Source organism: Cheilinus undulatus, linkage group 2 (assembly GCF_018320785.1).
Source record: "Cheilinus undulatus linkage group 2, ASM1832078v1, whole genome shotgun sequence".
Lineage (NCBI taxonomy): Eukaryota > Metazoa > Chordata > Actinopteri > Labriformes > Labridae > Cheilinus > Cheilinus undulatus.
In genome coordinates this window covers 28507981-28535848 of record NC_054866.1, presented here as the reverse complement: position 1 = coordinate 28535848, position 27868 = coordinate 28507981, and the positions used below count along the sequence as shown (strand labels likewise).

At 39.3% G+C, this 27868-nt stretch overlaps 1 protein-coding gene across 1 annotated transcript in view; it reads left to right on the top strand.

Moving 5' to 3' along the window:
* The window catches only part of sept4b (septin 4b), a 51672-nt gene extending 26436 nt beyond the window's left edge, over positions 1-25236 (top strand). The window contains exons 3-12 of the mRNA XM_041808330.1: positions 18101-18197; positions 18320-18406; positions 18499-18622; positions 18779-18913; positions 20654-20771; positions 20948-21049; positions 21526-21622; positions 21820-21982; positions 22291-22390; positions 23732-25236. Coding sequence (XP_041664264.1) covers positions 18101-18197; positions 18320-18406; positions 18499-18622; positions 18779-18913; positions 20654-20771; positions 20948-21049; positions 21526-21622; positions 21820-21982; positions 22291-22390; positions 23732-23800 — 1092 coding nt within the window. The 3' untranslated portion in view covers positions 23801-25236. The remainder of the gene's footprint in view (positions 1-18100; positions 18198-18319; positions 18407-18498; positions 18623-18778; positions 18914-20653; positions 20772-20947; positions 21050-21525; positions 21623-21819; positions 21983-22290; positions 22391-23731) is intronic.
* The last annotated feature ends 2632 nt before the right edge of the window (positions 25237-27868 follow it).

The window sequence follows — 27868 nt, the reverse complement described above, 5'->3', positions numbered from 1 at the left end:
CTGGCATGTTTTTTCGCTCTGATAGACTCATCCATTTAGCATGGACGTTATCTCATTGAATCCAAGTCATAGGCATAGTGGACAATAACTGGCATAAAAAGGGTTTAACTTTGAATTTTTTTTTTTTAGTGGTCAGGCTTGAAGTTGTGGAAGAAATTTGAGTCAGTGAAAGTTAAAAAATAAAATTGAGGAGAGCAGGTGGCCTAGTGGTTAAAGGCGCTTCCTATGTGCGTAGGCGGCACGGGTTCGAATCCGGCCAGAGGCCCTTTCCCGCATGTCTCTTCCCCACTCTTGACCCTGTTTCCATCTCTATCCACTGTCCTCCTCTATCTAATAAATGCACAAAAATGCCCAAAAATAAATCTTAAAATAAATAAATAAAATAAAATAAAGTTGAAAAAAGACTGTTTTATTAACAGTTTTCTGTATGTCCAGAATATGGACATACAAGGACAGATGAAGCTAAAATATGGCACTACAAAAAAAATTTTAATGCATCAAAATTAATTTTACTACTCATCATTAACACAGCCAAGACTGTATTTATTTTGAAAAAGTTTTTCTTTCCAGACCATTTTATAGGGGAAATATGGTGGTTTTCTGTTTTTTACTATAAAAATAACAGTGACATGGTGTACAATAACTGGCATAAAAAGGGTGTAACATTACATTTTTTATTTTTTATTTTTTAGTGGTCAGGGTTGAAGTTGTTGAAGAGATTTGAGGCAGTGAAAGTAAAAAATGCTGAAAATGATTTTTTCATTAACACTTACCTGCATGTCCGATTTCTGGACATACTGGCCTCAACCATGCTGAAAATTACAAGGGGGCGAGTGTTAACATGCAACCAAATTTATGACACTGATACAGCAGTTGTATATCTGATATGCACAGTGATGGCTAGAGCACACAGTTACAGTACTTAAGTAAAAGTGCTGTTACTTAACAATAATAATTACTCAAGTAGAAGTAAAAATACTCATAAAAATAAGTACTTGAGTAAGAGTAAATAAGTACCTTATTAAAAGACTACTCAAGTAGTAAGTAACTTCATGAGTGACTTTATTTTGTGCAATTTATTAAAACGTATTGCATTACGACATATTATTCAGAGGTAGTAATGTAAACTGCACATTGTCATAAATAAAGTAGTATAACTTGCTAAAAGTAAAAAAATAAAAAACTTAATACATAAAGCAGCAGTCACGTTATGTTTGTTAATCACAATTATGGGAGAAAAAAATTCAAAATAATGAGAACAAAATTGATTCTCATATAGTTATCTTATTTCTATATGATGATTTTAATCTCATATACATGAATTTATACCTAGCAGTTCTTACTTTTTAATCACATTATATTCATTTTATCACGTGTTAATGATTTTTGGCTCATATTTATGAAATTAATCTTATTAACTGGCTTAATTTCTGACCTTTGGCCCCTATTTATTTAATTTTTACTTTTTAGCTCCAATTTATGAATTTTTATCCTGATTATCACTCAACAAATTTAGCCAAACTGAAACTTATTAAACCAAAGACAACTTTAGCCCACTAGCCCCACGTTATAACCATGTTAGGTATAATCACCGATATAAGAAATATGCCACACACGATAATAGTATCACCTACCACATAATGTTAATAAATGTCGGTAAAATCATATGTGTGGCAGAGCTGCTTAGGTGGTTGAACATGTGACATCAGTTATCACTGGCACAACTGTGTCTTTGCAGTCTGTAAGTTAAAACAGAGATTTGAACTTACACATTTAGCAAACTAGCAGTGCAGTCGTTAGCTTGTTTAGCTTACTTACCATAACGTGCTTTCTTAGATTTGACGTGCTATTTTTGAAGCGTGAGATTTCCACAGTTTTAGGTAGACACAGTAGGCAGCACATTATGTGGCTATTGTTCCTCGTCATTTGAAAGGCAAAGAGTCTTGATGTTGGGCCAGGGATGAACATGCTCCTCTGAAGGAGACGCAGGTATTACATCTTCAGCCATTATCTCCAACTGTTGATAGTGAAGGGGGAGGGGTCACTCCTCTGTTTACTCTGTGATGCTGAGGATTTTACCTCACGCTGCTGTGAGAGCTCAGCTGAGAGTAAAAAAAATTATTGATGAAAATATATTATAGACAAGTAAAAGTAGCGACCATTGTATCGCCCAATGTAACGGAGTAGAAGTATTGTTTTTTAATCACAAATGTAACGGAGTAGGAGTAAAAAGTACTCTGCTCAAAAACTACTCTCAGAAGTAGGATTAAAAAAAAAAAAAATACTCGAGTACATGTAACAGAGTAAATGTAACGTGTTGCTACCCACTTCTGGATATGCACCACTATGTGACCTTAATTTTTGAATATTTGGTACCTGAAGTGGCACAGGGGTTAGGGCTATTGCCTCACAGCAATAAGGTTCCTGGTTTGATTCCAGGTCAGGGTCTTTCTGGGCAGAGTTTGTATGTTCTCCCCGCACATGCATGGGTTTTTTCCGGGTACTCTGGTGACTCTGGTAACTGGTGACTTTAAATTAGCCAAAGGTGTGAGTGAGAGAGTGCTTGGCTGATTGTCTCTATATGTCGGCCCTGCGATTGACTGGTGACTAGTCCAGGGTGTACCCTGCCTTTTGCCAAATAACAGCTGAGATTGGCTCTAGCCCTCCCTCGACCCTGAACAGGAAAAGCGGTGTAGAAAATGGATGGATGGTATCTGAAGCTCAATCTGCAATACAGTGCACTCCTATTTTTTATATTTTAAAATGATCCCAGGAGACAATCCAACTTGTTACAGATGTTGGGGATTTTCCTGTGAAAGGACGTTATGAAATGAAAATACGGTTAGTGCTGTGTGATCCTGTATTTGCCGACCAGCTCATTTTACCATCCCCACACCCCACAGTGAATCCTGTATTCCTCAGGGGCAGAGCATATTGTATACTGACCTTTGCAAATGTTTTACCTAGAATGACCTTATAAATACTGTTGTATCTGACATGTCTGAGAAGGCTCTCACTCATCCAGATATGGTCATTATTGGCTTAATATAAAGGCAGTTGGACTTAGTTAAATTCTTGAGATGTTTCATTCATCTGCAGAAAGGCTTCTCAAACAGACTGATGGACAGAGCTAGAAATACAAGCCTTTAAGTGTTTGACAGTAGGTTGGATTTAAAACAATGGGTGTCCACTCCAAGCTGAAATCACACTTATTAATCAAACACTCCCTCACTCCCTCATGTCTTAACTCTAATAATTGACACATTGAGATAATGTATTCATGGTGCTGTTCTTAAGAGGCCTGTGGTGTGAAAGAAACAGAATTAAAAGTATATAAATACAAGTGGATAACAGCTTTATCCGTAGGCATGTTGCAATTTATAATCAAAACAGAGCAAAATATAATTTTTTTGAAATGATGTCTTTCTTGGTTGTTAATGAACTTCATTTAAAAAGCGTTTCTTCCAAAGCAGAGTCTACTCATATTCTTTCATTTTGACTACTGACAGCATGAAAGTGATAGCTTTCTTCGCCAATATTGTAAGATGAGTGGAAAAACTCCTTCTACTGCTGAGTCCACAGGTAAACCAGATTGCAGCAGAAAGCCACAACTTCCATTCACAGTTCATTCAGAAAGTACACAGACCCTTTTCACTTCTTTCAGTTTTGTTATGTTGCAGTCTGATGCTAAAGTTGACAAAAAACATTTTTACTCATTAATCTATACTTAGTACCCCATTATGACAAAGTGAAAACAGAATTTTAATACATTTTGTTTCAAGTTTATAAAAAAAAACAATCCCTGAAATATTGCATGGCATACTTCAGAATGGTTAGACGGAAGCCTCTCAGTGCAAAACACATGAAAGCCCACTTGGAGTTTGCAAAAAAACTATGTGAAGGCCACTGTGGAGAGGCTCTGTCTAGCCACTCTGCCATAGGCTAAGATCAGTGGAGGGCTGAAGTGATGGTTGTCCTTCTGGAACTTTGTCCAGTCTCCACACATGATCTGGAGCTCAGTCAGAGTGACCATAAAATTCTTGGTCACCTCTCTTACTATGGCCCTGATTGCCCAGTCTGGCAGGACGATCACCTCTTGGAAGAGTTTTAGGTGTACCCAACTTCTTCCAGTTGAGAATTTTGAAGGTAACTGTGCTCTTGGGATCTTTCTTTGCAGCAGAATTTTTGTAGCCCCTCCCAGATCTGTATCTTGCAACAATCCTGTCCCTGAGCTCTGCAGGCAGTTCCTTTAAACCTCATGCTTGGTTTTTGCTCTGATATGCATTGTTTGCTGTGGGGCCTTCTGTAGAGAGGTGTTTGCCTTTCCAGATCATGGGCTATCAATTTATTTTGCCACAGATGGACTCCAATCTAGGTGCAAAACATCTCAGCAACGATCAAGAGAAATGGGAGAAACCTGAGTCTGAATTACATGTCAATGTGATATTTCAGTTGTTTTTTTTATGAATTTGCAAATATTTCTAAAATTCTGTTTTGACTTTGTCATTATGGGGTACTGAGTGTCGGTTGAATAAACTGAAAATTACTTTTACTTGACTGTAGCATCAGGCTGCAACATAAAAAAAAAAATTGAAAAAGAGGATGCACTGTATGTTCTTGAATCAAAGAACAGCAGGGAGACCATTATTACTACACTACTAATGGTTGAATCCAGTCTCAGTTGATGTTGAACTTGGCCAAAATCAAGATTTAAAACTCTGTGGCAAGGGTTTTGAAGCCTGCATTGCTGGAGTCACTTAGAATAGGGGTTTTACCAGGTGGTGGCTGCAGTTGTAGAAATGGACCCCACTGATGTAGATGTGGGGGAAAAGGCATTACTGATGTTGGTTTGGATTGCAAATTAGATAGACTTTTTTCTGGCTTACACGAGCAAAAGCACGTTTTAAGTCATTAAAAAATCTTCAGGAGGTTAAATTTAAATGATCCAGAATAAGGCTGATAACTTTAATGTTGTAGTAAAGCTGCAAGTTATTACAGATTACCTCCGGGGCATGTGTTTTGCTTTAGTGCAAACTTTTTCATGTGCATTACACATGATGCAATGAACACTCAACCTCCAGCATGGTCTGCCCTGAGGACAACCAGACTGCTGGTTCTTTAACTACTGTTAAAGTAATGAATCTGAGAATACTTTATCTACTTTATGTTGGTTTTCCAGTTGACTGGTACCTTTGGAAACACAGGAAACCCAGTCCAGACACTTATGTAATTTCTCTTATTGAATCTGTATGAGACACAATGCCAGCCCTGTTTCAGCAGATCTGTGGCTCCAACTCTAGACTTCACCCTATTCGGTAGCGTTGTGATAAGGCCCAGCAGGAGCCAAAAATCACACAAGGTGGTTTTGTGTTCTTGTGATTTGGCATTTAGACGGGTTGGAATTCAGTGTTGCAGAAGCAAGGCCACACAACAACCCACTGACTTCCTTTTTCAGCAGGGCAGGCTGAGGTCACCACCCTGCAGATGTTGGCTTGGCTAGCGTGTTTTGTCTGCTCTTGCCATTCTGCTCACAGGTGTTGGTTTTTCTTTGGTCTGTTTGGGTGAAACGCACCAACGTTAATACATATTAATAGCAGCTTTCCAGTCAGAGTCACGCACATACTTGATTAATAATGGCTGAAAGGACGTACATCTCATTAAAATGTCCGGCTCTGCCAAAGGTGGTGGACTGAAATGCATTAAGTGAGTTCAGAGGAAACCCAACCTTTTGCTGCTTCTTCTGAAGTATAAATTTGGCAGTTTGCGTAAACACGTGTGAGACTTGGATAAGCTCTAAATCTGCTTCAAATCTTGAACCTTTTTTTCTTACACTAATCTACCCAGGTCACATTATACCATCTATGTGGGTGCCAATGAAGCAGTTCAGACTTCACAAACTGGTTGAAAGAATTACAAACAGAGCGGTACAAGTACAGATTACTTTTAATGTGGCTGTGATTGCCTTATTTTTTTTTCACTCTGAGTTTTTGTGCATTGGTTCAGCAAATCTTAGAGGAATGAGTAAAACAAGAACAATGTAGATTGGACTGATTGAGACAGATTTGGGACCAGCTGGAAGTCACACTCTCCATGTGGCTCTGCAGGCTGAACAAGCCACAGGTGTGGGTATGAGCACCCTTGATTATACTGTAAATACCTGCTGCATCCCTCCAAGTCCTCAGATTCCTGTGGATTGTAATGTACAGTATTATTAAAATGAATAATGGAATTCCTTGATTTTAATCTCTAAAAGCCTCTCGCTTTCTTCACGACGTCCAGCGGAAATCCTCATTCCTCACCAGAGCCACATGAGCCTTTGTTGCACTCTGCCATCTTTAAAAAGAGGAAAAAACAAATTGAATAAATGCTTTAGCTGCTTTCCAACAGGAATTTCTCTGTGTCAGATAAAGAGCCTTAATTGAATGGAGGAGGAAGCATAGGAAGTGTAAGTTCAGCAGATCCAGCGTCTCCTCGGTCCTAGCTATTGTGGAACAATATTTATGTTCCTGCAGAAGTGGTGGAGATCTGCTTCACAAGGCGTCAGAGTCCACTGCATGTTGTTCTTTGTGCAGTTCAGATGTTTCATCCAGTTTCTCAGACTGCTTGGGTGAAAATGTATATCCAATTCTTATTTTCTGCTTATTTCCTGTCTGCCTCAAACAACACAGGTTTACATTCTTTACTGGATTTTCCTCTGTAGTGTCCACATGCACCGACAACCCTGCTGTGGACAAAGTCAGATGATAGTAAGTGCTTGGACTGGGAGCAGGTTCTTTAAGTACAGTATTTGGTGCAGCTCATGGAAAATAGTGAATTACTTTTTACTTAAAAGCTGTGCTTTTTTTTCTGAAGTGACCTGCTTGAATAGAAAAGGTAGTTAATGCCATTTATAACAGTTGTGCTTTTCTTCTGTTAAAAGTTGGATGCATGTCAGAGATGTGCACATAAAAAACCTTGCATCTAAGCTCATGTACACGAAAATAGGGCTGTGTCCAGTCATAAGCAGCAGGTGGCACTGCCCTCCCTCAGCTGCCTGCTCTCATTGGGTGCTGTTCATATGCTGTGTCCTCTGCATCAAGTGAATTACATTCTGATAAATCCACACGCTTAACTGTATTCTATGTGCAGATTCAACTTAAAGATCATACTCCTCTCTATTTGTCTGCTGTTTCTCCAAATGACTGGCAATGTGATCCTCAGCACTCTACTGTCATGACTGTTTCTTGGCTTCTGTGTGTGTACTGGCTAATACATGACAAAGCAGGAGTGTTATATGTGCATTAATGTATGTGCATACAGCCTGACATTCTATATCTAATGCCATCTGTCCCTCAGGCACTGCCAGCCCCTTCAGACAGTCCATAATAATGACCCTCATGATGAGGGCCGACCACCAAGGATTAAAGTAGACCTGGAGTCATCCACCCCTACACTATACTTCCCTACAGGAAGTAACGTCGCCTGTCTGCTAGTCTGCATCACATTCTGCGCTCTCTCATCTCACCAAGGCCAATTCTCTACATGTGTCACATTAAAAGGGGATTTAGTGAGATTTCCCTACTGTGCGGTTTGTTAGACTGGCATGTCTGTTGCCTTGATACTATTTGTGTTGCTCTGTCTACTACTTATGGTAGTTATTACTGTTGTATAAGCTGGCACATTTAGCAGCTGGAGCTATTAAGATTGGGATCATGTTACGTTTCCTCCCATAGGCAGAAAAAGAATTCCCAGCTGAATTCTGCTGCTGTTTTTTTCTTCTGCCCCTCTTTCTCTTGTTTAAGCAAAACATTGCAGATTAGATCCAAACCCAAACACAAGCTGAGCTTTTTAAACTAGACATCTGTCTCTGTGGTTTAGACAGTGTCGGGCCATAAGTCACTTTGACTGTATAAAGTCATGCTGTAGATGGTTTACACTCATTCAGCCCTTTCATTCCTGTACAAAGCAAAATCTTAATCACAAAATCCTAATTCTTCAAGAATGAAAGCGTATTATAAGACTTCTAAGGCACAGAGATCTATTGAGATTAATGGAAAAAGCTTTGTGCTGTGGCCCACTTAACTGTGTTTGTAGGAGAGAATGGGGACAGAGAAAGTGTGTGTTAGATAAAAAGATTATTTGTAGCATGTAGGCCACAAATCACCTCTAGACTCTAGACACACATATACACACACTGAGTCCTCTTGTGTGGCTCTGGCCCTGGTACCACCAGCTGGGAGGTCTGGGTTGGATGTGATGGCCTTTGTATGAAGTCATATGCATGCTGCTATTGTCTTACTCTGATGCATGGATTTCATATCTTGATTTTTGCGTTTTTCTGCTTTTACCATTTAATTCATAGTACACTTATGGATCAAAAACCCCAATATCCATTCCAGTCTTTGTTGATGTCATTCAGATCCCTCTGCCAAAATTCTGTTAAATGTTTTTTATAAATCATGTAACTTTAACAAAAGTAAATTAGCAACATACATGATTATGCAGGGTTCTTTTACCTCATAGAACTAATTTATTAATAATGTTAAACAGAGAAAGAATAATTCAAAAATACTTAATAGTTTCATAATGGTAAACATAGAAGATACATTACATTTACTTCATATTTTGGTAAAACTAATGTTCCCTTCTCTGAAAAACTTAAATTGACTTTACTAAATTAGATCAAGTAGATAAAATTATGAGTTAAATTTGGCTTTGTAAAATTTGCTTAATTTATTCTGTAACTTTAAGTTTGTCAGTAAGTATATTTGATTCTCGCAAGTAGGTTGTACATGATAATAGAACAGTAAAATTTACTTAATTATAGTGTGTGCAAATTGTTACAAGGATTTAATCAAGTAAATATTATGAGCCATTTTTTCAGTATATGATCTGCCCAGTCCCTCAACTTTTTTAAGTCACAGCTCAAAACCCAACTGGCCTTCCACTCTAATTAACTCTGTCCCCTCACTACTCACTATATTTTATTCCTCATGAGAGAGGGTAGAATGGGCCGTGAGATTTGACGGATTGGTGCAGCATCAACAGTATTGCAGACGTTGTACTGTACCATTGTGGTGAAGAGGGAGCTGAGCCGGAAGGCAGAGCTCTCAATTTACCGGCCGATCTTTGTTCTAACCCTCATCTATGGTACTCGTGCCCAGTCCTAAAGATTGCAAGTTCAATCAGTCGAAATGAGACTCCTCAGGAGGGTGGCTGGACTCAGCCTTAGACATAGGGTAAGGAGCTCAGACATCCGGAGAAATCTTGAAGAACAGCTGCTGCTCCTTCACCTCAAAAGGAGCCAGATGAAGTAGTTCAGTCACCTAATCAAGATGCCTTCTTGTCAGCTCCCAGTGGAGGTTTTCCAGGCACATTCAACTGAAAGAGGGCCCAAGAGTAGACCAAGGACTCGCTGGAGATAGCTCATCTGGCCTTGAAGCAGCTCAGAATCCCCCAAGTGAGCCGGAAAATGTTTCTGGGGAGAGGGATGTCAGGGTGGACTTGTTTAGCCTGCTGCCATTATGATCCGGGATGAGCGGAAGACAATTCATGGATGGATATCAACCAGATAGTCTTTTATCATTGTGTTTTATGGTTTCATATTTGCTCTTTATTGTTCTTAAATTGACTTACTCTGTTATTTCATTCAGATTAATTTTGTTTCATTGTTCAGATTTTTTCATTAAGATGGGGATGCTCTGAAATCTCACTTTGTTGCCTTAGTTTGTAGAGCACTTTTGTCAGTGTATATTGTTTCAAATGTGCTTTATAAGCAAAATCGACTTGACGTCGACACAAATAAGTATTTAATCCCTGTAAAATCAAAAAATGTTATTCTGTGTAGCATTTGGATGAATAGATATTAAAATGTGAGTTTCAGAAAGAGAGGAGTTTGTATTGGAAGAAGACAGGAGGCACTTTGCTCCACTCAGAGCATCTCTTCTTCTTTTAAAGCCAGTGCAGCTCTGCGGACACTTGAGCCGCTCTCTCATCTGCATAACAGCTGCACATTGGCCACAACAAGAGCAGGGTGGAGCTATTGAAATGCCCAAGGTGCAGAGTAGCTGAGATCTAAGGTGTACCTGTTTTGATGAAGACGCTTCAGGGCCAATTTGGGGAGGGGGTGCTGTAGTGGACTGGAAGAGAAAACTGGATGCCTTCTGATTGGTGAGGCAGGGAAAATAGGTGCTCTTATGTAATGTGGGGTGCCCTGAAACTAAAGAAGTGACACTCTTTCTCTCTCTGAGGAGCTTTTCTGGGCCTTTTTTTTTTCTGGTTTCTCTTTCGTTTCTCAAACGAGAGGAGTACTTCTGGATCTGAAAGGGATAACATGGCAGCTAATTCAGAAACTCAAAGTGATGCAGAGGTATGTGCTTGTTGCTTCTTTTTTGCTGACCCTGCAATTAAGTCTATCTGTGTGTGATTTACTCTGTTTTCCTGTAGCATAGTTGTTTGTGGCTACAGGTTTTCTCCTGTGCATGCACATGAGTCAGGGTTTGATTCACAAACATTCAGTTCACATGGATACATGTGACCAGGCTTTGTGCTCTAATATGATTTTTGACAAGAAATGACGATTTTCTGCTAAGCTACTGAGAGGTTATACACGTGACTGGAGTGCATTTCCTGAGCCTCCCCATGCTGTCAGGCTCTTCGATGTTAAAATGCACATGTATTTATCAGGTGTGACAGCTTAATGCACTGAGAGTGTAGCGAGAGCTGCAGCCTCTGACGGTGAAGACATTGTTTACTGATGGGGATATACTTCTGCCAGAGATGCATGCATCATTAGTGAACCCATACCTTTTTTTTTATATCTTCCTCTGTCTTTGTAAAGCAGAGAGAAACAATAATTGTGTTTTCTGTTGCACTGACTATGTGGAGTTTTGGTCACGTGGGAATTTGCATCAGCTCTATAGCTGTGGGAGTGTGTGTGTGTGGAGAGGGGACTATTTCGGTCTCTTTCTCGCTCACTCTCTCTCTCTCTCTGTACTGGGCCAGCTTCACACAGAGCCCTGCTCTAACCATCCAAACAAACACAGCATTCACACAGAGCGCACATGGCTCACTTCACCACCTGCTACTGGCCTCACCACAAGGGGAAACCTCACTGGTATTCAGTCTTGTTCATTCCACAACATTCGCTAAAGAGGAATAAACATGGAGTGTTGTTTCTCTTAATACCTTTGAATGCTTTCCTCTTTACATCACACTGTACTGCAAATACACTACATGCACCATCTCATGTCTTACAGCTCAGTTAGCCCTCCTACCAACAGGGGCTACACCTACAGGAAAAATGATTTTGCATTCCTTAAATGATTGCATTATTTGTACTTAAGCTGGATTGTTTCCTTCAGCTTTCATCACAGATGGAAAATAACACACTTTATAGTTTCTTTATGACCTCTGGCAGCTTCTGATTGCAATTTCCCATGTCATGCAAGGAGAATTTGAAGTGGTCTTTCCCCTGAGAGCTGTGTTTCATGCAAAAAGTCATCATCCATCAGCATTGTGGCAGCCAAACCCACTAACACCATCCAAGAGTATCAAAGCAACGAAGTCAACCGTACAACTTCTTTATGCTGCGTTGAGTTTCACGTCCTTCAATTGTTGTTTAGGGACTGAGTGGGCTTGCCATAAAGATTTTAGTCCCTTCATAAAATATGTCCCACATCCTCATGAGGCTATTTTTCCTACAATGGTCTCCTTGATAAGCCTAAAAGGGTATCATTTGTTTCTGTTGCTGTGCAGTAACCTGCCATTTGCTCCTCAGACTGCTTATTAAAATTAATTAAAGTGGTTGGATGTCTGGGTCTATACTGTAAAAGCAATACACTCTGAGGTCAAATTGCTGCTTTAGCATCCTCTTACCTCAAGTCACATGACAAACAAGACATAGCAGTGCAGCACATCCTCCTAAGTGGAGATCTAACAGCAAGTTGAAGTTCAGCACGTGAGTCTCTTACAAGTCATCAACACACAAGAAGCACTTTTTAAATGAATACTTCAGGAATAAACAAAGAGGTACTAATTTAACAATTACAGTATCTTTTATCAGCATTTTTTTGTCCACAAAGTTGTTTAATTTCTGTGACTCTTTAACTTTGCTGATGTAGAAAATGTGAATGTATGTGAAAGCTTAATTGTCACATAGCAGCTTTGAAGCCTTTCTGTTACGAGTTTGTCTAAGGCATCAAGTTATGTATATCACTCTACAACCGTAGCTGCTTTATGGCACTTTGGAGTTTGTGACCCAATAAGTATGTTTGTATTAAAGCGAGAAAGTCTGCAAGAGCCTATGTCATTAAGTTTCCCTGTCCTCTGACTCTGCACACCTCAGGTGAGTCAGAGGTGTGCAGAGATTTCTTTCAGTGTTTCTGTTTCAACATTAACAATCGCTGCATGGCCCCGCTAATGATAAAGGTTTCTTATTATAAGTCCTAATGAACTAAACCCTGGAGACGAGCTGAAATGTCAATGCGGCCTGTTATGGAAATTGTAATTGCTTCAGGTCTCAGCTGTGACTCATTCCAGAGAGAGACTTGGTCTTATCCTAATGAAAATGTGTGAAATTGATGTCAAAGCCCATTAGGTTTTATTCCAGTTATAAAAGACTGTTTTCATACCATTAAATTAATATCACAGTACTTGTATAAAGGGATATTTCAAAGTCAGACCGCAGTTTTTTGTTGTTAAAAAGGTCTTTGACATTTTCTCATTTTCTTTAGCTGGCTAACCATGAAGCTTTCTTTCTTATACTTAAATTAACACAGAGATTCGTTACAGTGCATAGTATAGCTCACCAGAGTTGGATTGATTTGTGTATTTCCACTCAATTCATTCAGTCATGTTTCACAAGTTTATTGATTTATCTGCTTCAAAGGCACGGGCCTGTCATTGGGTTTCTGTTGGCTTTGCAATGCCATTCAGGCTGATATCAGACTACATTTTACTCATTACAAACAGACAGCTTTTTCTGGATGTTACTGTTTGGGTGCTAATTGAATGATTAAATACAAAGCCATTTTTCTTATATGATGTTGATTTTTTGTCCTTTATGGAATAAAGTTGTTACATGAGGCCATACACTGCCTAAAAAAGTACAAATTATAAGTATAAATATTCAACCCTTGAATGCATTACCCTTTTGTTGATTCTATAAATCAGTCATGGTCCATAAAATTTGGCATTTTTGACCAAAAAAAAAATACAAAAAATATCTTATGTATCAAAGTGAAAATGAATTCATACAGAGTAATATCAACTGAATAAGAGTATGAAGGGTTAGATAAGTGATTTCATAAATATTCACCCCTTTTTAAGTGACTGACATAATTCAACAGAGTTTCAGCCAGTTGGTGCTAGTAGTCTCACAACTTGTCAAGTGGCGTGTGGGAGACTCCAATGGTCACGAAGAAAAAAAGTTCTTTGGTCTAATGAGACCAAAATGGCACTTGTTGGCCATCAGACAAGACACTATGTTTGGTGGACGCTAAACACTGAACATAACCCCAAACATAATACCAGCCCCACTGTGAAGCACAGTGGTGACAGCATCATGCTGTGGGGATGCTTCTCAGCAACTGGCCCTGGAATGCTTGTGAAAGTAGAGGATAAAATGAAGGTGGCAAAATATAGGAAAAACCTAGGGGTCAATCTGCTTTAAAACTGCAGCTTGGGAGAAAGTTTATTTTAGCAAGGCAACAACCCAAAGCATACAGTGAAAGCTACGCAGAAATGGTTTAAAGTGGTTTAAAGATAACAAGGTAAATGAGTAAAATTTGCAGTGTCCAAATGTGATGAACTCTCTACACTCAGTGCTGAGCCAAAGGTCCATCTACTAAATACTGATTTGAAGGGGTTGACTATTTATGCAGTCACTTTGTTTGCATTATGTTTAATTGACATTACTTTCTAGAAATCTGTTTTCACTTTGACATTAAATAGTTTTTTGGTCATTTTTTTTTCTTGTCAAATCGTTGTAAAACATCTTAGGGGATGAATACTTCTACAGGCACTGTCAAACTTAGACCTGCACTGCAGTCGATCTCTGGAAAATGATGTTTATTAACTGATTCCAAAGGAGCAAATCAGCAGATGAAATTAGAAGGAGTTCTGAGTGACAGGAGAAACTAATTGCTTTATAAAGTCAAGATCCAATGATCCAGTGGAACATTTGAATATGGAAAGAGTGAACAAAGTAAAGGTTCACCAACTGTTTTCTCTTTTAGGCAGCTAAGATCATTTGACATTATAAGAGATCATTACTGTAAGAGGAGAAAGTAATACACATGTCAAAACCCAGAGTAGTTCTTCCTTTATGCAGCTGTGTACCACCGTGACCACAGAGTAAGATCTGATTGGATGGTCTGTCTCTTAGGAAAACATGACAGCTCCATCACAAATTTTTTTTTTTTCTTAAGCTGCACTCATCTTTGTTCATTTTTTACATCTGCTTTCTTGACATCTTTCCAGAGTTTTAGCTGATTGTCATAATGTCTTGTCTGGAGCCCAAGAGAAAACAAATGGGTTTTGCCACCAAGTTGGTATACAAATTGAAATTCAATTAAGGCACCAAATGAATTTCTTCTTAAAAATCTGAAAACCTTTTAAGGACTTAGTAGGTTTTTGCTTTAAATAGTTTAATCTCATGAAGCATGATGTCATGGATTAATGACCAGGTTTGTCCAGTAGGGAGAAGTTTATTATTTACAACTGCTTAAGAGTACTATGGGCGTCTGTCTCCCATAAAGATCTTATTGCTTTGTTTTAAAGACCATGGAGTTTTATAGTATGTGTGGGCTTACAGGAGAGTTTCAGCTCAAAAGGTAGCTTCAGGATTCAGGAATGCCACTGTGGGATAAAAGGGAGGGAGGTATGAGACGTGTGATGAGGGAGGAGGAGTGATGTTGAGCCTTCAAGTGAAAGGTTTATAGTTTCAGACAATGTCATCATGGTGTTTGTCCTGTAATCTCCTTTATGCTTGGTGGAGATTGATAAGACATGCATGCTGGTATATAAAAAGTTTATTATGTATTAATTTTTAAGCTTTTTAGGGATATGCTTTGCTGCTGATCCTTAAATGTTAATGTAAAGTATGCATCTGCGAAATTAGATTATTTGAAGTTGTATAATTTTGTTGTGTCATGCCACAAAAGCCCCTTTATTTTAAAACAACACAGCAACAGGGTAGTTTCAGCATCCCAGTATGTGCATCATGTGTGGGTTGGTTCATGGCCTCTGATCTGTGATGTTTGGCTCGTCAATGCTGCTAATCAGTTTCCCGGGGCGTTGAGCGGCTCGATAGGGCTGAAGGGCGGTGTGTCCTCTGGGATGAAGGCGTATAAATGCTGGAGCCACTTGTTTCTGCTTCCTACTGCCTGGTGGAGTGGGCATGAGGAGCAGTTTACGCAGAGGCAGGAAAAAGAGGCTCTACGTGCTGATAAAAGGTACCACAGGTGAGGCTCTGAGAGTAGGGGGTGGGGGTTGTGTAGGATTTCACAATGCCAGTTATATGTAGAAAGGAAGGGCTTAAATGTATGAAAAGTTGTTTTTCTGCATGCTGCTGTGTTGATTCTACTAGGAGGATATCCTTGATTTAGTTGAGGAAAACCAGCTTGAGCATTTTAAAACCAAAAAACAAAGTATGAGATTAAATGATGAATGTTTCTGCTTCAAAGTTGTCATAGCGTTTCATTCCGCTGTATCTTCTAGGTCAGTGGATCCACCATGTTGGACATCGATCTTTATGCTGTGGTTTGTGGCACAGTAAAAGAGGGCACTGATTTCCTAAACTGACACAATCAATTTCTTTTCTGCCCTACAGCTCTAAATCACAGGGTAATTAAAGCTAAAGACTGAGAATGGAGGACAAAAAACAACAACGGATGACAAAATATTTCAGGACAATTTGATGAGATATTACTTTTAATTTAGTTAAAAAATAAATGTCTGATCTTTAAAGTTGATATCCTCGTAGCAAAACAGAGCTGCTGTATGAGCGAAATCTTCCTGCAGAATCATGTATTTGTACCTTTGATGTAAAAATTTCATCAGGCTATTAATGCCTCTGCATTATGTAACTGCAGCTGGCACAGATAAGCTTACCTGTTGGCACTGACACTGGTGCATTTTTAATAATGCTTGACACACTTGATAGGGCGCTATCAGAAAGGCTAAGAACATTTGGCGGTACTATAAGGGCAGGAAGTCAAATTACACCAACACTGAACCTGGAGACAACATGGAAACAACTGCCATCAGGCACAGCTCAGTCATCTCTCACAAAGTCGTCTTATCTGCTCTGCAGTCATACCATTTCTTCTACTAAATGGTATGTTGTTGTTTCCTTTGTCCTTGCTTTGGCCTATTTTAATAATTATTTTTTTATTTTCCTTCTTGTCTTCTCCATGGTCGTGCCTGAACGTATTCACCCCTCTTGTTGTCCCAACCTGCACCTGATGACTCTGGGCATCTTATTCCCCTTGTACCTCATATAACCCCCCTACTCTTTTCCAACATGCATTCTTCCTTCTGGTTGGAGATTGCAGAGTGTACTGTGGCCCCAATAGCAATGGCAGACAGTGACCATGAGGCTCACTCTTCATCAGATGAGCATCACTCTCGCCCTGCCTCGGCCAATCACAGCAGGGATCATGATGCTGAAGAGGTACCAGCGGTGAATCTTAAAACACCTGAACTCAGTTTTTAGATTAATGTTTAGTAAAAGCCTCAGCACTTTTAAAAAAAATCCACATTACCTCTTAATACTTTCTGTCTCTTTCTCCAAAACGTACAACCAATCTACTATTATTCATCAGCAGATATGTAAAGCAGTCTAAACCAGTAGCTGAATGTAAATGTCCTCATTGCTTTCAGAGGACCACTGCATTATTTATCTGTGTGCTCAAGTAGCAGGGAGACTATAATCTGTGGTAACTGGAGTCTCTTCAGCTGAGTATCCTGGTACAGTGCAGGGTGAAATTGCAAGAAATCCAGAAAATATAATTCAAACTTTTGACCTAAAGTTTAAAATATTTATCTGAAATAAGAAAAACAGAGAAGCATATTTTTTTGTAATTTAAAAATGAAATGTGTCAGAAGCTTTTAGATACATAATGTTGAAAAAAATGCCTGGCATATCTCTGTACAATGAGATTCACAACAACAGATAGCACACAGATACACCTTAGGTAGATGCCTGGTAGCACTGGTGGCACAACTCTAAAAATGTCTTATCAAATACAAATTTAGAGTGTGTAACACACATTTAAAGTGTGCATTTCTACCCTCTGAATCTCCATCCTTTCCTCTCTATGTTGAAACTCCACTGTGTCTTTTCTGCGACCTCCTATTTTCTGTCTCCACTACCCCCTTCAATCACGGCATCTCTCTAGCACTCGAGCCAATCAGACGACTCAGAAGTGGAGAACATTTTGCATGACCCTCACCACGAAGGAGGGCATGGCCACCATCACCACCACCACCACCATGACCACAAGCATCAACACCAACATGGGCACGAGCCTCATGATGCAGACAGGGAAGCCGAGGGCCCAGACCGCCCTCACACCCCGTCATATTTGCGCCCCCCTGTGGCAGGTAGAGCACAGTCTGATTCAGGTTCTGAATCCAGTATACCACAAAGCAGGAGTGTGGAGTTTGAAGTGCCCTCATCTGTCAGTCCCACCAGACCCAAGAGTCCGTGGGGTCGATACGACCCATACAACAACAACGAGGTAACACAAGAACCACAGCATAGAGACGAATAAGAGAAAGAGCATCTCGGGGGTTTAGTTCTGCTTTAGAGGCGGTTATGTTTGTGTGCTTTTATGTGTTGAACAGTCCGTCTTCAGACTGGTGTATCAGCTTGTGAAGGTTTGTTGAAGACAAGGTTGATCTGATCTTATTTTCTCTCGGTGGAGCAGTTGTGATTTAGATTGCTGATGTTTGCTTTCGTTACTTTTGGTTTGTTGAACTGTTACATAAGTGAGAACCAACACATATTTTTGAGTGTTTGAAAACAGTATCGAAAACCCATTTTTAAACACTTCAGTATGCAAGGCAATGTGTACTTCCCTGACATTTGATTTTGATATTGTGTTTATTTTAAAAGGACCAGGACAAGGAATACGTTGGTTTTGCGACACTGCCAAACCAGGTACACCGCAAGTCAGTGAAGAAGGGATTTGACTTCACGCTCATGGTGGCAGGTAAATCCTCATCTCCACATAAGCCGAAATCTGATCCTAAGACCAACATTGACTACAAAGACACACCTAATCACAGAGTCTTAAACCTGGCTCATTTTTCCTTTGCTGTTCTTTGTTTGAAGGGGAGTCTGGCCTGGGAAAGTCCACTCTGGTCAACAGTCTCTTTCTCACAGATCTGTACAAAGATAGGAAGTTGCTCAATGCTGAAGGTGAGCATTTTTTTCTGTTTAGTTTGGGGATTTTTCATACTATATGTGACAGCATGTATTAAAAAAGCAGTCTGTTTGCATCCATTCCCCAGAGCGTATTACACAAACAGTAGAAATCACCAAACATACAGTGGATATAGAAGAAAAAGGTGTCAAACTAAAGCTCACCATCGTGGACACCCCTGGCTTCGGGGATGCTGTTAACAACACTGAATGGTAAATGTTTGACATCTTCTATGGACAAACTAGCCTGGTCACTGAGTTTGCTTTAAAACCTTTTCTTAGCTCAGTTGTGTTTAAAAAGTCATGTGCAGTAGTTCCACTGAGTGTATTGCCTCAGAGACTGAATGTCCCTGTGTGTTTCCGCTCCAGCTGGAAGTCAGTGGCTGACTACATCGACCAACAGTTTGAGCAGTACTTCAGGGACGAGAGCGGCCTCAACCGCAAGAACATCCAGGACAACCGCGTCCACTGCTGCCTCTATTTTATCTCACCGTTTGGTCATGGGTATGACAAACCTGCAGCTGTACTTCTTTGTTTTTCATCATTCCTACTCATGGAGACTATCAACCTTTGTCTACTGCAGTGTAAAATATTGACAGTTTACAGGGATTTGTTTCAGAAAAGTAATAGTCTTTTTTGTCCCAAAATCACATGGATTTTCATGTACAGTGTTTACATATAGCCACATGGGTAATTAAGATCTAATGTTAATGTCTAAAGAACCAGTGTACACTGTAGTGCAGCTCTATAAATTGTTAATGCAGAAAGCTCCTGAAGAGAGTTAAAGCAATTCTCTGCTGCCTTCAGGTGAATTTATGTCTGCTGCAGTGCTTTCTATCTGATCAGTTCTTTGTGCTCGGTGCTGATGTGGTGCTTTTCACTGCATTTGTGCACATGCACCGTTCCACATCACTGTGCTCATTATAAAGAACAAATAAAGCCACTCAAGTAATGCTGCAGTGCATTACAAAGTCAAGCTGATGGAGGAACTGCTCCCTCTTCTGGTGGGCCTCAGACATTACTCAGCACTAAGAGGTCACTTGGAGAGCAAACCTCTGCCAACACTAGAGCAGACTAGAAAAACTCAATGCTGCATTAAAATCTGACATTAAATCAGTGTCTTTTAGGGTGCAATGAAACCGGTGCAGTCAGACTTAAAACAAATTCAGTCATCGCTAGAATGCTCACCACATGTTTTCTACTAATAGACATTATTTTCATCTCAGTCCCAGCTGTAATTTTTTTAATTCAAAACTTGCAACTTGTGTTTCTAGTTCATCACTGAGAAAACAAGTACGGTATCAAAAGGGATGCACCAACACCATAATTTTACAGATGAGAACAAGCACTTACAGCAAGGCACTCACCAATACAGTACAAACATGAGTAGGCTACTTAGTTATACCATATACAGTGCTTAACAAATTTGTTGGCCCACCATCCAAAGTAAGGTTTATGCCACAGCTGCCTTAAATTAACAGCAATGGTAATTTCCAGAATCGTTTTTTATGTTTCTGCAATGGTTAATGCACCAATATGTAGAAGCTCTTTAACCCAAATTATATTTTTAATGCTAAAATATCATTATTATTGTTATCTATGAATTTTCAAATTTACTGATCTACAAAAAAACTGAAAAAATAGTAAAGCACATTATTATTTCTTGATTAATATGTCAAATTATAGTTATTTACTTGCATTCCTGAACAGAAAAATTAGTTTCAGTGGTTGAATGTTATGCTTGATTCATTTCTGACCTCTCAGAGAAGCCCAGTGAGCCGGCTCAAATTTGGGTGAATTCAGTTTGAAATCCCTCTTTCCTGTTCAAAACGGTAAAACGTGAAGAGCTCACTGAAAATGAAAGGGTCTGCATTAAAGCATTTCATGATGCTGGATGGTCTCTGAGACAAATATGAGGTGGTCTAAGTGCATAGTTTTCATTCTCCTCTACTTTCATCATCCTCATTTGAAATTTAAAATATCAACATATTGCTGACATGGCTCCAACTTTGACTACATGCTCACATAATAAGAGGCTAATGTCATGCTTTAAAATGATACCAAGTGCAGTATCTGTAATGTTTTAATAGTATGAGTACTTAGGCTTGTTATCAGCATAATACCCAATACTGGTATTGGTATTGTGCATTCCTAGGAGCACAGCCAAGACTTTAGACTTATTTTCTTTAAAGCTATCATGTCTCAGTTCACCTGAAGTTTCTGTCTGTTTTGTATTTCCTCAAGCCTCCGACCTTTGGATGTTGAATTTATGAAAGCTCTCCATGAGAAGGTTAACATTGTCCCCATCTTGGCCAAAGCTGACACGCTCACCCCAAATGAGGTCAAGAAAAAGAAAATAAAGGTGAGCCTGATCTTAATCGAGGAACTGTTCTTAACACTGACTTTTGATTGAACTGTAATAGCATAGACTGAACTCAATCATTAGTTTCTGACTAAGCAAATAAATGCCATATCATCACTGATCAAATTATAGAGCTTTTTGAGTCACTTTTATCTCTTTGCTTTGTTTCCCTGTAGATCCGTGAGGAGATTGAGCAGTACGGTATCAAGATATATCAGTTCCCTGACTGTGACTCTGATGAAGATGAGGAGTTTAAGCAGCAAGACATTGAGCTTAAGGTGAGAGTCAGAGCTGCCTCTTCTCTCTATCCCTTTATCCTGTCTTTTCTGCACACTTGATGCTTATGTGAATTTTTCTTTAAAAACAAAACAATTAACAATAGAAAGCAAAGAGGTGATGCTGAAATAAATGTACAGACTCTTTAATGTGAGACCTTAGAAGTCAGTTCACTACTGACTACACAGTCTTGATGACTCAATGGTTTTTGCTTTTCTGGCTCATGAGCTGGCAGTGAGTGTACACTCAGTTTGCCAGTATACCGTATTTCGCTCCCTGACTGCGTCCTTGAGTCGCCTCTGATGGAGAAGAGCGAAGTGGGAATAAAAGATGGAGGAGTTTGAATAATGCATAGGAAGGGTTAAAAATGAAAGAAGTACTTCATGATTAAAGTTGAGATTGAATAGTTTTGTATATAGGCATTTGCTTTAACCTCCTTAAAAATAAACTCATCTACAATCTGTCAATCTGTCACCAGGAAAGCATTCCCTTTGCGGTGATCGGTAGTAACACGGTGGTGGAGGCCAAAGGGAAAAGGGTGAGAGGACGACTCTACCCATGGGGCATTGTGGAGGGTAGGTGCTGTTCTCCTGGCTTATCAAATGTTTTTCAATTTTTCAGTTTATTTAGGATAGCCCCTTGAGATGCAGCATCTTGTTTTCGAGGGGGTCCCATGTTCTGAATCCTGTGCCTTGCAGTAGCCCTTACAACACACTGCTTACCTTTTAATACTGATATACATTTTTAATCCAACTCACTCTGATGTTTTTAGTGGAAAACGCAGCACATTGTGATTTTGTGAAGTTGAGGAACATGCTCGTTCGCACACATATGCAAGACCTGAAGGACGTGACCCGGGAGACTCATTATGAGAACTACAGAGCCCAGTGCATCCAGAGCATGACCCGCATGGTGGTGAAGGAACGCAACCGCAAGTAAGCCCACACTACAGTGCAGGACATATATTAGAAGTGTGGAAGAAAATTTGTAGAAATATCTATAGAGATTGTTTTTAAGAAAATGATACTTTTGGGGAAGAAAATGCAAATCATTCAATTTATTTGAAAAAGGGAAAGTGTTAATAAGGCAGCAGCTGTGGGTGGACAGCTTGAAATGTGGATTAGAATGAGGATGTCACTTCTCACTAGGAATTTGACTTGAGAAATAAATAAGTAATGCCCAAGCCTCTTTTGAGCCTTTTCTTAAAACATTCATCTCATTTTTATCCTGAATCTTTCTCCAGTAAACTAACCAGGGAGAGCGGCACAGACTTCCCCATCCCCGTGGTGCCTGGAGTCGCAGACAACGAGACAGAAAAGCTCATCCGAGAAAAAGACGAGGAGGTAGAGCATGCCGACCACGAACCAGACTCACACCACCAACATGATGACCATGAGCATCATGAGTGTGAACATGATTCAGAGCAGTTCGAGCCTCTGCCCTGTCCAGTTACACACATAGACCATATGGCTGATGAAGCCCTCTGAGTGTCTCCAGCTCACTGAGTCTGCTTACAGATCAGATTCCTTTGAAGCAAGTGGGTCATGTTTTCGGAGGCTGACAACGAGAAGCCTCAAAAACACAAATTTGTGTAAAATAAACATTGAAACCCCTTCTCCCCTATCCTTACAAGTCCTCTCATTCAACCATATTTTTATAAACCCAAGAGGCTAAATAAAGTTACATAAGATGTGATTTTCAGATTGTCAGTGAAAGGGGAATTGAAGTATTCAATCATTCTTCTATGTTCCTAGGTATTTGTTCCTTTACATACAGTCACTGTAATTTATTTCCACTGAAGCTAAAGAAGAAGTGCGCATACATCTGTTTAAAGTCGAATCAACACAGCCATTATTCTTTAGGTTGCCTCCCTTTCCCCTTTTAATATATTTATTTTACCAAATAAAGAAATCAGTTCTTCTCAGTTGTTCTTTTTTGTTTTGTTTATTGTTTTAAAACATGACAATAGAGCTTCAAAACTCAATAATAATAATTCAATAATCAACAGAAGTTTATTTGGAAATTATTTTAAAAATAGATTTTAGAATTTCTAAATGCAGTGTTACATTTTCAAGTATTTCATATGAAATATTTGTTTTAAATATCAAATTAGATTTTTATTTTTTTTAACTGCTTTTGGAATAAACATTCAAATCATGATGCCACAGTTAGCTGTGGAAAAATGTGATAAGTATCTTTATACTGCATCCTGATCCAAAGTAGTGATTAAATTAAAGCATGATCATCAGTTTGATACAGAAAAAGTAAGGTTGTGGTGATATTTGTTTAGTTTAAATACTCCAAATATGGAACATTTCTTATGTATTATGTTAAGAAAGATAGTTTTTGCCACTGGTTGCAATATTTGACTTACAAAAGTAAAATTAAGCTACTACAAATACATTAAAATTAAAAGTGCATTGTCTTGGGTTCCAGACAGTTTTGAGAGATTAATGAGAGAAAATAATCTCCCGTCTTAAAGCACTTTTGAGTATAAACTCTAGTGAAGGTGATGACAGTGTTCCCATGCACTTCTTCAGCCCAGGTCACGTGATCCAGAGATCAGTTTGACTCTGAGCCTGTTATTGATTATCTGTGTGCAGTCATATGTTAATAATCACCTCATATAAAAGGCAGCGTGCAGTGATGTTCTAACTGACACTTGTCTCGTTGTCTCCTCATAGCTGCGGCGGATGCAGGAGATGCTGCAGAGGATCCAGGATCAAATGCACACTCAGAAGGAAGCCTATTAACACAGGGCACAAGCTACACTCCCTACACGTCACTCTGCAACTGGGACTTACAAAAAGCACCCAGAAACCTTTATTCCTCTCTAGAACATTGACATCCCTTTGTGTCCACACATCCATCCTCAGCACAAGAATCAGGGACCTGCAGGAGGTGGTAAGACATCGAACATTTGCAGCTTAATTATCCTCTCATGAGTCCGACATCACAACTTCAATGCTGCAAAACACTCCACCCTTCACTCCTTTGTTTTTTGCTCTGTCTGAACTCTAAAAGAATTAAGGTATATATGCTTTAGTTTGAGGGATTTTTAGTTGCCTGTAATAGTACGGATGTTTCAATTATCTGAACATTATTTAGCCACTTGATCACAGGGTTTTTATTTTATTTTATTTGACTCGTATATCAATCTGATATGAGGTTTCATAAGGTGACCTGCTCAGACTTTGTTAAGCACACTTTTCTGGTGCAAGCGTTTATTTTTATTATCTTAAAGGTTCAACATGCATATATATTGTTATAATTTAATTTTCTATAAAACACTCATAAACATTTGTTCTACTGTATGGATGATTGTTTTCTTAAGGTGATGTTTGGTTATTTTATTTGGCTCAGAGTCATTTAAATTAAGTTTTATCAGCATGTTTATAAAAGTTGCCACCTCTACCATCAGCATGATTTTAGAGGGTCTTTACATTGTTGGCCAGTCTTAATTCAATGCTTACTCATCACCATATCAACATTTAATCTGTTTACATGAAAAAAAAAATTACGATTTATTTTATTTTATTTTTGAGAAAGCCCCCAAAACATTTGTTTCAAAGCCAGCTGGCGACACCTGTAAGTGTCTAGAGGTGTTTTCAGACAAGACCCTTTATTTTGCACAAGGTGAGCAAGCAGCGGAGGGTTGCATCAAAGGCCATGCAGTGTATTTATTTTGCTTGCATTTTGTGAAGGTTAATCTGATTGCAGACCAGTTAAAATGATCTGTTTCTTTGTGAGCAATGGAATATGTAGTGAGTTGATGAGTTTGATGTTTGCTGAACTAACTGTTGCTCTTTCAAACCAAGGCTGCAACGTCCCAAATTTTTGATTTCCTTTTATAATTGTGGCTTTTGTTCAATCTTATGAAAGCAAAGAATAATGATCAAATGTATTGGTTGAACTTAATTCTCTGGCTTTTCATTTTGAGTCCCCAGCAAAACCTAAACTTTTTTCTCTAATAATGAAATGACTCTGCCATGTTGTGTGACCTTTGTTTTGTAAAAGAAGAAAAACATTCCTCAAGCTTTTTGGTTTCAGAATTTGTTTTATATTAAATATGACTTTTGTTATTTTACTTGGTGAAGTATATTTATGTAATAAATTTATAGATGATGTGCAGATAGAGAGGACATTATGCTCAAATTCTAATATTGTAATAAATATGGGTAAAATTTCATGTCTCCATCAGACACTGGGTTGTGATTTATGTTGTAAAAAACAAGCTTGAACTTTTCATGATCTTTTACAGAATCTGCAGTAACTTGGGCCCTTTGTTTCCTCATTTCTGACTTGAAGGTACAGGTGCATCTAAAAAATTTGAAAACTATAAAAACTTCATTTTTTTCCTGTTATTTAATTCAAGATGTGAAACTTCAGTACAGATTCTAGATTCAATCTCATTCAAGGTTAACTATTTCAATACATTTTTTGTTTTAATGTTTATGATTACAACTCACAAAAATAAAAAATCTACTATCTCAGAATATAAGAATATCACGAAACGTCAGCCAAAGCTGCACGGCGGCACAGGAGTTAGCGCTTTTGCCTCACAGCAAGAAGGTCACTGGTTCGCTTCCCAGTCAGGGCTTTTCTGTGTGGAGTTTGCATGTTCTCCCCGTGCATGCCTGGGTTCTCTCCGGGTACTCCAGCTACCTCCCACCACCAAAAACATGCTCATTAGGTGAATTGGTGACTCTAAACCTGGCTATAGGTGTGAATGTGAGCGTGCCTGGTTATCTGTCTCTATATGTCAGCCCTGCGATTGACTGGCAACCAGTCCAGGGTGTACCCTGCCTCTCTCCCAATGACATCTGGGATAGACTCCAGCCACCCTGCGACCCTGATCGGGATAGGTGTTATACAAAATGGATGGATGGTCAGCCAAAGGAAGGATTTTCAAAGCGAAAATGTTGACATTCTGGAAAATTCTGCTCATTTATGCACTCAGTAATTAGTTAGAGCTTCTTTAGCATGAATTCCTGCACGCGATTAACTGGAGCTAATCAGTCTATGGCACTGCTAGGGTGTTATGCCACCCAGGTTGCTTTGATAGCAGACTTTTCCTCATCTGTATTGTTCAGTCAAGTGTCTGTCATCTTCCACTGGGCAATACCCCAGAGATTCTTTTTGGGGTTCAGGTCAGGCCAGTTGGTTGGCAAATCAAGCACAGTAATACCATGGTCAGCAAACCAGTTTCTAGTCATTTTGGCTTCACTGTGAGCAGGTGCCAAGTCCTACTGGAAAAGGAAATCAGTATCTTCATAAAGCCTCTCATCAGATGGAAGCATAACTGCTCTAAATTCTCCTAGTGGATGGCAGACAGCATTGATTCTGGCATTGACTCAGATGATGATGGCACCTCAAACCATCGCTATCTGTGGAGACTGAAAACACTGGATTCCAAGCACCTGAGATTGTGCCTCTCAGATCTCTCCCCAGACTCCTAGATCTCCTGCCTTTTCAGCCGTGACCTTCTGTGGCTAACCCTCCTTGTGGAGAATTGCAGTGATTGTCCTCTGGACATTTGGGAAGTCATTAGTCTTTCCCATGATTGCAGTTGTGTGTACTGAACCTGAGTAAGAGAATAAAGGCTCAGTAAACCTTTGAAAATTGGACTTTTCCACTATATTCTAAAATTTTGAGCTGCAAGCTGTAGCCATCAAGATTAAAACAAAAAGTATTGAAAAATTTTACTTTGTATGAGAATATATTATATATGGCAGTGATTCCCAACCTGTGGGCCGCGGCCCCCTGGTGGGCCACGGAGGTATTGCAAGTGGGCTGCCAAATCATTTCCAAAATAGTGTGATTTTTTTTTTTTGGGGGGGGGGGGTGTAATTATATAAAAATAAAAATATAACGAAGTGTTTTATTGTTGAAACTCAGTTACATTTAAAAGGATATTAGAAATGTTCAAATATTCTTTTCATTATTTTGTTTTGTTTTTCCTTCAAGTATTAGACATGTGACAAGCTAATGACAGACAGGAACTTTTGTTGTTATCTAGAGGTTATTGTGTTGACAGCTTCTTGAAAGCTGTAATACTGAAGGTGTTGCAACATGTTACAGATGCTGTGTTAGCAACTGTGGAGCTTCCAACATTTTTCTCCTGTATTCAGTTCAGTCCTTTATGTTCAATCTTGAATTTAAAAAAGTGCTCTGAGAACGCATTATATGGCAGTGTTTCCCATATATTCATTTATTTGTGGCGGACCGCCACAAATAAATTAGGCCCGCCACAAATAGATTCTGGTGCTACCTGGTCACCCTCGGTCTGTGAATGTAGCATGTCGTTAAAATGACCATATCGCAAATTTTCGAGTATAAATTATGTGGAAGTTTTGAGCCGCCAGCGTGCATTTCTCTCTGGAGTTTTACTTCTCCCATTGTCCCTGAATGCATTTCTCACAGCAGAGAGCTCACTCTCTCTCCTGCGCCTGCGCCCATTCAGAAAAATCCTGTGCACATGCGCATCAGCGGCGAGAAGCAAGGGAGAGGAAAGTAAACACAGCAACTGCGTGGCTAGTTAGCTGGGAGTTAGCTGACTTTAGAGACAGAAACAGCTCTGGATCTGCAGCGTTGAGCAGCCGTTCAACTTTGAAAAGGAAGAGGTCGAACTCAAGCGGTATTCGTTCAAATACGCCGCAAGATGACTCAGAGATAACGGCGGGAGTAACACAACACGTCACTAAAAACATGAGCCCAGTGTTGTTGAGAAGCCAGGATGTTAAAAATTTCATAAAGACACTTAACCCAGAATACGACATTTGCCTGGGTGCAAACATTTTGCTGAAAACTCCCTGCCAGAG